The sequence below is a fragment of the Podarcis muralis genome, chromosome 14 (assembly GCF_964188315.1).
Source record: "Podarcis muralis chromosome 14, rPodMur119.hap1.1, whole genome shotgun sequence".
NCBI lineage: Eukaryota > Metazoa > Chordata > Lepidosauria > Squamata > Lacertidae > Podarcis > Podarcis muralis.
The window spans coordinates 54,450,089-54,462,397 of NC_135668.1; the positions used below are offsets into that span (position 1 = coordinate 54,450,089).

The 12,309-nt window shown below is 50.4% G+C and overlaps 1 protein-coding gene across 2 annotated transcripts; it reads left to right on the forward strand.

Annotated features, from left to right (window-relative positions):
* Positions 1 to 1,476: 1,476 nt before the first annotated feature.
* Positions 1,477 to 12,216, forward strand: INTS15 (integrator complex subunit 15). 2 transcript variants are annotated; one of them, XM_028706404.2, is made up of 7 exons: positions 1,477 to 1,636; positions 2,746 to 2,944; positions 3,780 to 4,001; positions 4,513 to 4,678; positions 5,563 to 6,087; positions 7,700 to 7,739; positions 8,622 to 12,216. In XM_028706404.2, exons 1-7 carry the CDS (start codon positions 1,485 to 1,487, stop codon positions 8,827 to 8,829), a joined length of 1,512 nt encoding a protein of 503 aa, XP_028562237.2. In that variant the 5' UTR covers positions 1,477 to 1,484; the 3' UTR covers positions 8,830 to 12,216. The 2 variants fall into 2 exon arrangements, with proteins under 2 accessions (XP_028562237.2, XP_028562238.2); XM_028706405.2 differs by lacking the exon at positions 1,477 to 1,636 and adding an exon at positions 1,687 to 1,935.
* Positions 12,217 to 12,309: the final 93 nt, after the last annotated feature.

The following is a 12,309-nucleotide window of genomic DNA, read 5'->3' on the forward strand; positions in this document are numbered from 1 at the left end:
GTCCCCATACAAAATCCATTGAAGTTGAAAAGTGTCCCCAGATTCATTGAAAAAAATCTGGTAACCTTAAACTTGTAGGTTCTGCTCTGGGATGGGGAATGGCCTTCCTTTGCTTAACCCACACACACCTCATTCATCCTGCAGTGTAGCTCATATTTCAGTCCCAGCACTGGCTAGGTAGCCTGGAGCTGGTTGCTTTGTACCTTACAGGGCCGTTGTGATTGTCAAAAATGAGGACAACTCCCCCCTCACCTCTATGAACCTGGCTTGAAGCTCCTAAGAGCCTACTGGATCAGACCAATGGCCCATCTATTCAGCATCCTGGTTAGCCTCAGTGGCCAGCAGGGTCATAGCTAGGGGGTGGTGAGGTGGGCCCCCGCCAAGGGGGGCGCAAAATCGGCTTTAAAATATGTCCATAAATATGTCTGTAAATAAAAATATTGATTATTGCCTCATAAGAAAAGGTTTTTAATAGAGGGTGAATTGAATGGAGGAGAGGCAGAAAGAAGAGCTAATTTGTTCATGGCTGGGGGGCGCAATCTGGACCGTTCTGCCAGGGGCGCAAGATCACCTAGCTATGGCTCTGGTGGCCAGGCAGACGCCACAATGGGAAGCCCACAAGCAGAATCTGAGCACAAGAACAATTCTTCCCTCCTGTGGTTTCCAGCAACTGGTATTCAGAAACATTCCTCTGGCTGGCCACGGTGGCAGAGCAAAGGCATCTTGCATGAATTTGCCCAGTCCTCTTTTAAAGCCTTCCAAGTTAGTGGCCATCTCTGCCTCTTGTGGGAGGGAGTTCCACAGTTTAACTGTAGGAAAAAACTGTAATTTCAAAACTGTGCATCGGTAGCTATTGGGGGCTGCGTCAAAGAACAACGGAACAGCCTGACTATTGCTGGATGAGCCCAGCATCCCGTTCCTCGCAGTGCCAAAGGGAAGCAACTGCCCCCCACTCCCCACAAATGGGACCCGGGCATATATTGCCCCTTCTCCTGGAGGAAGAATGTACGAGTGGCAACGTGGACAGCTTCGGCCTCCGTGAGCGGGGGAACAGCAACTCGGGAGCCCCTTTTAAAGCCATCGACGTCGGTGCCCGCCATCGCCACGTCTTCCGGCAGCGAATCCCACCGCTTCACGATGTGCTGCTGCAGGAATTAGTCCCCTGCCCTTCCTAGATGCGCGACCATTCAGCTTCACGCATCCTAAGGCATTCCGACGAGACGTGGACGGGTGACGCGGGCTCGGAAACGTGCCTGCAGCAGCAGCTGCGCCTGAGGGGGCGTGGCTCCGACACCAGAACGCGGCGCGGCGCTCGGATAGGGCAGCTTCTGAGCCACCCCGGCGAATGGCGACCGCCGCCCCGCCCCGAGCCGCCTGATGGGGGCGTGACCGAAAGGACCTGCCACGCCCCCTCCTGCACCGCCCCGGGCAGCCAGTAGGCAGCGCTGCGCTCGGATTGGTCAGCTTCTGAGCCGAGCCTGCCAATGGCCGCCGCAGCCGCCGCCGCGTTAGGCCGTCCTTCTTGGCCCTCACCGGCCGCCATCCCTGTCCTGCCTCGGCGGCAGCAGTGGCCCAAACATGGCGGTCTGAGGCGCCTGCGGAGGAGCTGCTCCTGGGGCGGGAGGCGGGCGAAGAGGTGAGGCCGCTGCCGCCCGGGACGGCGCGACCCTTCCCGCCGCCCTCGCCGCTGGGGGTGGCGCGTCAGGGCGGGCCCTGTGCACGTGTGAACAGAACACCCGTGTTGGGCGGGGTCGAGTCAGGGCAGAAAGTCCCGCGTTCCGGGTCCCGAGCATCTCCGGTCAGGGCTGTCAGGAAGGAAACCAGTCGGGCCGTGTAGGCCAGACTCCTCAGTTTATCGCCCTGCTGGTGGGGCTTGTGGTCCAGCAACGTCTGGCAGGCGCCCGGTGGGAGAAGATAGAAGGGGGGCAGTGAGGGGTAAATAAGGGTGCCGACTGAGCTGCATTTATTGCAGTTTTCTGGATGTGCTTCATAGATCTTTCATTCTACGTATATGGTTTTAATTTTATTAATGCTTAATTATTATTATTTTATTCCCCAACCTCTATGTTTTAGATGTTCCTATTTTATCTGCAAGCTGCCTTGAATCCCTGTCAGGGGAAAATACATAAATAAATATAATGGTAATAAATAAGGTCCCTTCCTGTAGTCCTCTGCGCTGGTGGATTTATAGGGTTCCCCTGCATTGTTAACTGAGAAGGGTACTTTTGAACATTATTACAAACAATGAATTGGTGTTGTTGAATTCTCGTATAGGTCTGTGGTGTTGTTTCCACGCTTCCTTTCTCCTGCTCCCCAGTTAAAGTCAATTGAGGCCTGGCCCATTAGAGAGGGAGCCATCAACCTCTGAAGACCTTAATTGGCACCCTCAAAAAGCGTACCAGATTCTGAGCCTTCATTAAAAATATAAAACAAGTCTCTAGCCCTTCTAGAAAGAAGGTTATGAAGCATAATGTGCACTTTTTAAAGCAGGTTATGTTAAATGACCAGCCTGTCAGTGATATTGGCCAATGAGTGAAGTCAGAGCTGTGATTGAGAATTGAGTTGTTTGGACACTACATAATAGGAATTGCTGGGATTCCAACAGGGCCGTATTTATAAAGGAGTAGTTGGAGCAATTGCACAAATGAAAGGCCCCAGATTCTGAGCTTTCATTTCAAAAAAGGAAGTCTCTAGCTCTTCTAGAAAGAAAGTTGCAAAGCATAACGTGTGGACCTCCTGTTGCAGGAAAACCATGAGTGACATCCGCCACTCGCTGCTCCGCCGGGATGCCCTGAGCGCCGCCAAGGAAGTGCTCTACCACTTGGACATCTACTTCAGCAGCCAGCTGCAGAACGTGCCCCTCCCCATTGTGGACAAAGGCCCCATCGAGCTTCTGGAGGAGTTCATCTTCCAGGTTCCCAAGGAGCGCAACACCCCACCTAAAGTAGGTCGTCGGACATCAAGCCCCATCAAGGGCCACGTAGCCAACATTGCTCCTCTCCATCTGGGGCCTCATATTTGCCTTTGGGAGCCACCCTTGAGGAAATCTCTCTGCCCTCCCATGTGGGGCTGGAGTCTGATTAGAAAAGTGGTGGGGAACATCTAGGCCTGCAAACTCTGCTGGAGGTCAAGCAGGGTCACAAAGGTGAAATCAGGTGATTGACAGGTGTGCAACCTGCTCATCTGTCAAAGTGCCTTGCAGGGGATGGGGATGAGGGAGCTCAACATCTCTCCTGCTGGCTGGATCCTGTTTTTTTAAAAAATTTATTGATAAAAATAATTGTATAGTGCTATATCATAAAAAGATACCCAGTGCCATTGCTGAGGGGGGCCTCATTGGGTTGGAGGGGGCACCATTTGTTACTCTTCAAGGTTTCTTGTTTGTCAGTCAGACTAGGTAGGTCATTGATCTGACCTGAGTAGCTCCAAGGTTATTCTGTGAAAATCGGATAGGGAAGATTTCAAGCTGTGGCCCTCCATATATTTTGGATGACATCTCCCATAATCCCTGGCCATCCATAGAGATCCTGGAATTACTGGCTAGCTATCTTAACATTTGTCCTAGGAAAACTGGTGTGTAGTATTTTAAAATATGAAATAGCCAAACAGATATCTTTGGTCAAGATACGCATATGAAAACAGTCCTCTTGTTTTCTTTGATGCTATAATGCCAGCCTGGGTGATGATTGGGATGTGGTTGGAAAAGATCCTCCTGCGGGGGGGGGGGTGCTTTGGCCTTGGCTCATAGATGCCCCCTCTTTTCTTTCTCTTTCTTTCAGAGGCTGAACTCACTGCAGGAGCTTCAGTTACTGGAGATCATGTGCAATTATTTCCAGGAGCAAAGCAAGGACTCTGTCCGGCAGATCATTTTCTCCTCCCTTTTCAGCCCGCAAGGGAATAAGACAGATGACAGCAGAATGGCCTTGCTGGGGAAACTCGTCTCGATGGCGGTAGCTGTGTGCAGAGTGCCTGTCCTGGAATGTGCAGCTTCATGGCTGCAGGTGAGGGTTTACCCCAGGTGCAGGGACCTTGCCTTCCCTCCCAGAGGAGCTTCCAGGCAGCCTCCCATCCAGGCAGTGACCAGACCTAGACCTGTTTCACTTCAGCAAGGGGGCTGCTTTTCCACCTGCTGGGGGCGGGGGCGGCATCAGATTAGGCAGGGCTGAATTGTACCCTACCCTGCTGGTGTATATGCAGAAACAGGAGATAGAATCGCCTGTTTGTCCAGGTCACATCTTGCTCAGCATTCCTCATATTGCTCTTGTAAAGCTACAGATCCTCTTTGAAGGACCAGTGCTCTTATTCCGTGATAGGTAGGCTCACTCAGAAGCCTTTGGGGGCTGCAGATCCTTTAGCTCTTCATCTTCAAGGCTATCGGGTCGCAGCCAGCATCACTCCCACTGGCGCCTTCATCCAGCATCCAACGTTTTGCTGGAGCCAGGCTGTGTGTGGCTTCGCCAGCGCTGTTCCCCCCCAGTTTCTCATGGTGGCTAATTGTGCGTCTCTTTGCAGCGGACGCCAGCAATCTACTGCGTGCGGCTGGCCCAAGCCTTGGTTGATGACTACTGCAGTCTAGTGCCAGGCTCCGTCCAGACCCTAAAGCAGATCTTCAGTGCCAGCCCTCGCTTCTGCTGCCAGTTCATCACATCGGTCACCATGCTGTACGACATGTCGTCTGGTAAGTTCCTCCAAGTGAAGCTCCTGAAGCTGCCCAATGCCATTTGGAAAGGCATAAGACACGATACACGAAGATGTGTCATGTTCCACACATCCTGATGTTAAGGTTGCAACAGATTGTGGTGGCCTGAATCGGTTTGTGTGCAACTTTACTCCAGGGCAGGGCCAGAGTCAGAGACTACGATGTGTATGATTGACTCTCCAGGTATTTTCATTGCTGCTTTGTGGTCAGTTTCCTCTTCCCCTTTGCTTGGTATGTTTGATGGATTCTTGTGATAGCTCTCGTTTTTAAGCTCTCTGCCGTTTAGATTTTATCTCCTTGAGTTTTGTTCTTGGTAGTGCAGTTGCTGTGTTTATGGGTTCTAAATGCTGTGAGCTGCCTTGGCCCTTTTGTCGAAAGGTGGGATACAGATGTTTTAAATAATCTACTATACATTTTGGAAAGCTGTTGTTTGTTCGCAGTGCACTCAGATGTTTCTTTAGATATCGGAACCAAATTTTACATGAGACCAAGGGGCAGGTTTTTGGTGTCTGTTTGGATACAATGAGACATCATTTTGAATCCAGATGGCAGACTGAAACTTTGAAAGCTGCACTGATCTTTTGGGTTCCTTTGAATTCCCAGCCTATGCTGGGAGGCTGCTGGTTCTAAAATAAACATGAAAACACCTGAGCAACTATGTTGGGAAGAGATGGAGACAGGAACTCCAGGCTGCCTGGCTCCAATGCCCTTGATCTGCTGCATCCCCCTCTCCAAGCAGCCTGCAGCCCACACTTGGGTGTGGGAGGCTCTGGTTCCAGGGCCAAGCATTGGCAAGCCCCAGGTGCCATTTCCAGTCCTGCCATTTCTATGGTCTCCAAAGCTGGCTTCCCCTTCTTTTCCAGATGACCTCATCCCACCTCCGGACCTGCTGGAAATGGTCGTATCTTGGATCTTCGAGGACCCCCGCTTGATCCTCATCACCTTCCTAAACACGCCGATCGCGGCCAGCCTGCCCATTGGGTTCTTGGAGCTCACGCCGCTCAGCGGCCTGATCCGCTGGTGCGTGAAAGCTCCGCTGGCTTACAAACGGAGGAAGCCCCCCGTCTCCAACGGCCACCCAGGAGGAAAGCTTGCCAAGGACCCGGCTGCCGTCTTAGACAAGGGCTGCCAGCCCTTGTACTCCAAGCTGCACCTCAGCGTCCTCCAGGTCCTGATAATGCTGCAGGGGCACCTGACGGAGAAGAACGTGTACGGGCGCCTGGGGCTGGTGCCCTTCGACCACGTGGTGGCTCTCGTGGAGGAAATGAGCAGGCTCTCTGATGAACTCAACCCCCTCAATGCCACCAAGGAGACGGAGCTGGCTCTCGACCGGCTGGCCCAGGCCTTGCAAGTGGCCATGGCGTCTGGAGCACTGCTGTGCACGAGAGGTAGGCGCTGGGGGCAACCACCAGTGAGCCCATGCAAGCCGGCAGAAGACTGTGCCGAGGCAAGGCGGGGGGTGCGGGGAAGTAGCAGGGAGGTGGGGAGGAGACTTTGGGCATAAGAGGAGCTGCCTAGGCCAGGTCAGAGTGTTTGTCCATCTGGGCCAGAATTGCCTACTACAGACTTTCCCAGCATGGTTCCTTCCAGATATTGCTGGGCTCCAACTTCTTCCTCTGCCACCATCCCAAGGTGGCTGGGAATCTAAATATCCAGAGGGGAAGCAGCACATAGTGGGGAAGCCTGCTCCAATTTTCAGGATCTTCCCCAATGCTGCCTTCTACTTGATCCTTTCAACTGCAGGTGGCGGGGATTGACCCTGGCACTTGTGTAGCGGCTAAGCCCCTGCTCTCTGGCTGTTGCCCAGTGTAGCATGAATCCAACTAAGGTGGAGAGGCTGTTGTCCAGAGGTCACACTGTCTGCAGTCTGGGGCCTGTGCAGATAAACCGCTGAGCTGGGCTGCCTCCCCCTTTTGCAACAGCTCTGGTTCTCTGTGTGTGATGGTGGGTAACATTCGGGGCACACTTGACCATCTCTCAGCTCCCTGCCCCAATCCCTCCCAAGTGCCCATGGAGCAGAATGCCATCTGGCTGGGACTCACTCCTGCCGGAGGAAAGGAAGAATCATCCCCTCCCCTCACCCTTTGAAGAGGTTTTTAATTGCCTGGGTGCTCAGAAGTGGGTAGGAACATGTGGGCACCGTCATTTTTACAGCTGTCATTTTAGCAATTGCATCCTGTGTGTGGTTTTGTTGAGTTTTATGTTGTTAGCTGCCCTGGACACCAATTGGGGAGGAAGGGCAGGCTGCACGTTTTGATAGTAAAGAAATACAGTGGACCCTCTGGATATGAACTTAATTTGTTCCGGGGGTCTGTATGTACCCCGAAAAGTCCGCATCTAGAGGCACTTCTTCTGTGCACGTGCGCAGGACAAAACCCGGAAGTATATACTTCCGGGTTTGCCGCATTCGCAACCCTGAAAGTTACGTTACCCGAAGGTAGCATAATCCGAGGGTTCACTGTACTGTAAAAGTGGGTCCCAGCCAGCAACACACCTGCTTCCACTTCTGCTGATTTATCAGGATTGGGACCAAACTTCAGGGGGTCCTGCTCGCTGTTTGACAGCTTACCGGCCTCTGTGGCTCTCCCTAGTGCTCTTGCTCCCCAATTCTCCTAATCTCTCCACCTCCTCGCTCAGGACAGGAATGTGAATTTCCAGACACGCCTCTCCTGACAGTGGAATCAGACTCCCATGGAAAGATTTCTTTCTTGGAGGTTTTTAAACAGAGGTCGGACCTATTGGGGATTCTTTAGTTGTGATTCTGCTTTGCATAGGGTTGGAAGAGCTGATCTTTTGGGTCCCTCTCAACCCTATGATTCTGCCACAACAGTTCCACAAATCACTTCTCCAGGGTTGCCGTGTTATTGAAGAGCAGCTCTCCACATGGGTCTGGGATGGAGAAGCTGAGCGAGAGTTCAGCCCACCCCCCCACCCCCGGAGAGAGCTTTCCCCTTTGTCTTCCTGTTTCCACCTCCATTTTTTTCTGTTCTCTCCTTCCAGAGGATCTGCGGACGGTGTGCGCCAGACTGCCACACAACAAGTAAGTCAGTGCTCTGTGTTTACAATGGAACTGAAACCGCTGTGCCCTTCCTAGAAGTATTGTCCAAGAGACGCCCACAAAAGCAGAAAGGTGTAGATTGGCAAGCTGTGCTTCCACAGGAAAGTGAAAATGACAAAAGTGTGGTGGAGCCAACTCTTTCTCCCCCCACCTGATTGTCTGTCTGTGACAAGGACAGCCAGGACTCCATGCTGCCCTGCTGGCAAACCTTATCAACCCCTGCTTTGCAAATGGCTTGCTTCATTCTAATGGTTCAAGGACACTGCTGTGGGTGCTTGAGTCTTATCTCTGTACACGAAAACCGGGCCATTTTTAGCTGCTTACATAGCCATGGACTGGGTGGAAGTCCTTCCATTGTGCCCAGTGTTACGTTTGCCAGGAGAGTCAAAGGTTTTTCTCCCTCTCTCCTAAATTAACACTGGAACTCAGGGACACCCAGTGAAGCTGAATGTTGGAATGTTCAGGGCAGATCAAAGGAGAGTCCTCCTTCACGCAGCACAGATTTAAACTGCGGGACTCCCTCCGATAGGAGGCAGTGATGGCCGCCAACCTTGCTGGCTTTAAAAGAGGATTAGGCAAATTCCTAGAGAACAGGGCTCTCGTTGGCTACTAGTCACAATGGCTTGGCTCTGCCTCCGCAATCGGAGACAGCAGGGCTTCTGAATACCAGTTGCTGGAAACCTGGGGTTGTGTCTTGTGCACAAATCCTGCTTACCGGGTTTCCCATTTGGTTGGCCACAGTGAGATCTAGAGGGGCCATGGGCCTGATCCAGTAGGCGCTGCTTCATGTCGCTGTAGAATCCTGTTCCTCAGCAGGCCAGCTGCCTTCACCCACAATTGTCTCTCTGCTTCTTCTTCCTGCAGCCTGCTCCAGCTGGTGATCTCGGGTCCAGTCCAGCAGCCCACCCACGCTGCTTTGCCCCCTGGGTTTTACCCCCCCATCCACACACCCCCTCTGGGGTATCCCACCCATGCAGCCCACCCAGCAATGCCAGCCCACCCAGCTCTCCCAGCTCACCCCGTACAGACATTCATTCCAGGCATGGCGTTTCCTTATCGGCCGATCCGCTAGAGAAACTGGACTTCTCCTCTCTTCAGGGAAAGAGTGTTTTCCACCCGTTACAGAGAGAACCAACCGTTACTTTTTGCTGGGGGTGGGCAGGGTAGGGCTGTGCAATTCCTCCTTCCCAAAGAGACCTTGAAGGCCCTGGGCGTTAAGATGCACAGGGGGCTGGTAGTTGTTTTTTAAAAGAAATAATCTTGTATGAATGAGGAGAAGACGCCAATCTGACTGGAACAAATGGGATCTTTCTTTTTTACTGTCAACCCAGTATGACGGTTTTACGCAGGAGGGTAAATGTCATGACCTGGTATTCCACTCAGAACATCTGTTTGCAACTCCTTCCTCCCACCCCCACCCCTCAAGTGACGAAGTTTGACTGGTTCTTATGCAAGAGAGCCTGGAGAGAACAGCCCCACTGTGTTTTGTAAGCTGTTTTCTTGGGGTCCTTCTTATGTGAATATGTATGATTTCAGTGCAAGTACATTTTTTCTAAAAAAAAAAAAAGAATTGCAGATTTTTTTGCTTCAAAGTTAGCAGTCTGTGGCATTTTCTGTAAAAGCAACAACAAAAAAGCAACGATAACTGGCCTTCAATTTCTTTCTCTTACATTATTCAACATGTCTGCAGCTGGTTAAGTGAAACTTGAACCTTCATTGCTCTGTTGCTCTGGTTGGTATCTTTCACAGGGTGAATTTGGGTGAAATATTTTTTTTCAGAAATATTGGTGTCCATCTAACAAATTTCACATGCTTTAAAGCAGAAACTAAATCACATCTTAAAACTGTGATATTTAATCTTAAATTAACTTCAGATGTTGCTGTTAAGGGGATGTTCAGATCAAGGCAGGTAGGAATGCATTTTTATTTAAAGCATTTTTATCCTGCTCTTCAGCAGAAAAAGACTCACAGAGCAACTTACAAATGTCAGTGATAAGACAGTCCCTGGCCTCAGGCTTGCAATCTAAAACACATGGCACAAAAGGAAAAGGTATTGGTTGGGTGGAGGAAAAAAGAAAACTCAGGGGCTAATTATTTGTTATAGATTTCTTGTAATGAGAAGCTGGAACAGAAATGCGTCAAAGAGAGGAGCCCAAAGTTGCTGGTCTTTCAGCAGCCATGTTTCCCTCCCTCCCTGATAGCTGTTGATGGTGGGGGTCTTGGTGTAGTCCACTATGAAATGGGAGTGGGGGTTGTCTCCTGGGGTTTACAGAAGACATACACAGACCTGCTTTGGACCCTAGGAGCTACACACAAGTGCCAATATGTTAATGAGGATGTATTTCAGGAGCTGAATGGTCTTGGCTCAGACAAGGTCAATTTCTTTCTCTTTCAAGCCCTTCTAACTTTCAGAGGATGATGTAGAGAGGCCTGATGCTTTGACAATCTTCAAAATGTTGCCATTGGCCCGTTTGGTAATGGGGAGCTATAAGGCCACATGTTCCACAGTGCCTTGTCCACAGACTTCAAGCCAAAAGGCTTGTAACTCTCTTAAATTAACAATGAAGGATCCTGGTGTTTGTGTCCGCCTCCAGACTGCCTGCGGCAGAGGGCAGAAAGTCTCTTGTCAAGCCCTCTAATGAGAAATAATCTCTGTCTTAATTTCAAGACACATGAATGATTCAGACTGGCCTTGGTATGTCTTCCTTGCATTTTGAAAGGGAAGGAACTGATTACTCTGAAATGCAAAATGTCTTCTCTAGTTACAGATATTTCCCAGTATTTGTCCCTTGGGCCATGTTACTTCTGATTTCCCCGATTTCAGCTCAAGGTCATCTTGCCCCTATTTTCTTCTTTGAATTTGGTGTTATTTATTTAGTATTTTATCCTGTTGGACCTCTTGAGCCTCCGTCAGGCAAACAGCAGGCAGATCTGCCTTGATTTCTGCAGCTGAGACCCGTCTCTGGCTACAAATGCCAAACTGGCTCTAGAAAGCTGAAAGTTCCCCCAAGCTGAAGCCCAGCTGTACTATTGACAATCTTCTCTTCATTATTGTGGACAGCAGTGATTACAAATATAGGTGGGGGCATGTGCGTGTCTACTCACAACCAAACACCCGCCCAGACCCAAGCGTGCCCTCCATGCTGGGCGACTGTTGACTTGCATAGCTCTAGAGAAACAGGCAAAGGCTGACTTTTCCAAAACCTCAAATTAGTCTCGCAGCTTTACTTAACGGTCAGTTAAGATTTAGAGGGCTCCATTTATCCCCCGGTATGGGTTAAACCACAGAGCCTAGGGCTTGCCAATCAGAAGGTTGGCGGTTCGAATCCTTGTGATGGGGTGAGCTTCCGTTGCTCGATCCCTGCTCCTGCCCACCTAGCAGTTCGAAAGCACAAAGTGCAAGTAGATAAATAGGTACCGCTCCAGTGGGAAGGTAAATGGCGTTTCCGTGTGCTGCTCTGGTTCGCCAGAAGCGGCTTCGTCATGCTGGCCACATGACCTGGAAGCTGTACGCCGGCTCCCTCAGCCAATAAAGCAAGATGAGCGTCGCAACCCCAGAGTTGGCCACGACTGGACCTAATGGTCAGGGGTCCCTTTACCTTTATGGCTTTTCTTAACATTCTCTTGTAATAGAAAGTAGCTCTTTAAGAACCTGTCAGGACAAGTTTTTGCAGATTCGCTGTAAGGAGAGCTCTGCTGGATCTGCCTTGAGACTCCTATCAGCCCAGAATTCTGCTTCTGCCCCACTCCCCTGCCTGGCAAACAAGGCAGATAACGATAACGATATCTTTATTGTCATTGTCCCGTGTGGAACAATGAAATTGAAAATCAGTTGCCCTTTGCTGCAACTGGCTTTCAGGGGCACAGATGTGGGTGTGAGAGAGGGCCTCCTTGGTGGTGGCTGCTCCCAGACAAGTCAGAAACTCCCTCCCTATGGAAGTTAGACTGGCTCTCTCCTTGCTCTCCTTCCGCCAGTTGCGGTTCCAACAGGTTCTTGGTCATGGAGTACTCTTACTGAAAGGGCTGGCGCCATACTAAATTTGGGGGGCAATTATTTGTATGGTCTTAAATAGATTTGATATGTTTGTATATATAGTTTGAATTCAATCAGTGTTCTTTAATTATTCCGGGGGGGGGGGGGCACGTGTTTATCTGCCTCCATTTTATCTGTAACCCTCCCTGAGTCCCTTCAGGGGAAAAGGCGGGGTTTAAATAAATATATTATGATGGCGACGCTGCCTGCGGTATGGGAAGTCATCTATATGGGAAGTCCCTCCCCCTCTTTCTTTTTTCCTTTCTCCTGTCAAGAGGCTGCATCTTAATGTTTTAATGTTGTATTTTAATCTTGTTTTTTAAGTTAGATTTTAATCAACTTGTTTTTATTATTGGTTGTTAGCCGCCCTGAGCCCGGTCTTGGCTGGGGAGGGCGAGGTATAAATAAAATTTATTTATTTATTTATTTATTATTACTGTGCTCCCCCTACCCCCAAGGCCAACCTGACACCTTTTATGGAAAGCCCATAAAACAGGAGAGGATTCCTGCATTGCAGGG

Coding starts and splice junctions, on each gene's coding strand:
- INTS15 (XM_028706404.2), top strand. CDS start 1,485: ATGGCCGCCGCAGCCGCCGCCGCGTTAGGCCGTCCTTCTTGGCCCTCA. Junction 4,002..4,512: donor GTGCAGCTTCATGGCTGCAG/GTGAGGGTTTAC, acceptor GTCTCTTTGCAG/CGGACGCCAGCAATCTACTG. Junction 7,740..8,621: donor GCCAGACTGCCACACAACAA/GTAAGTCAGTGC, acceptor TTCTTCCTGCAG/CCTGCTCCAGCTGGTGATCT.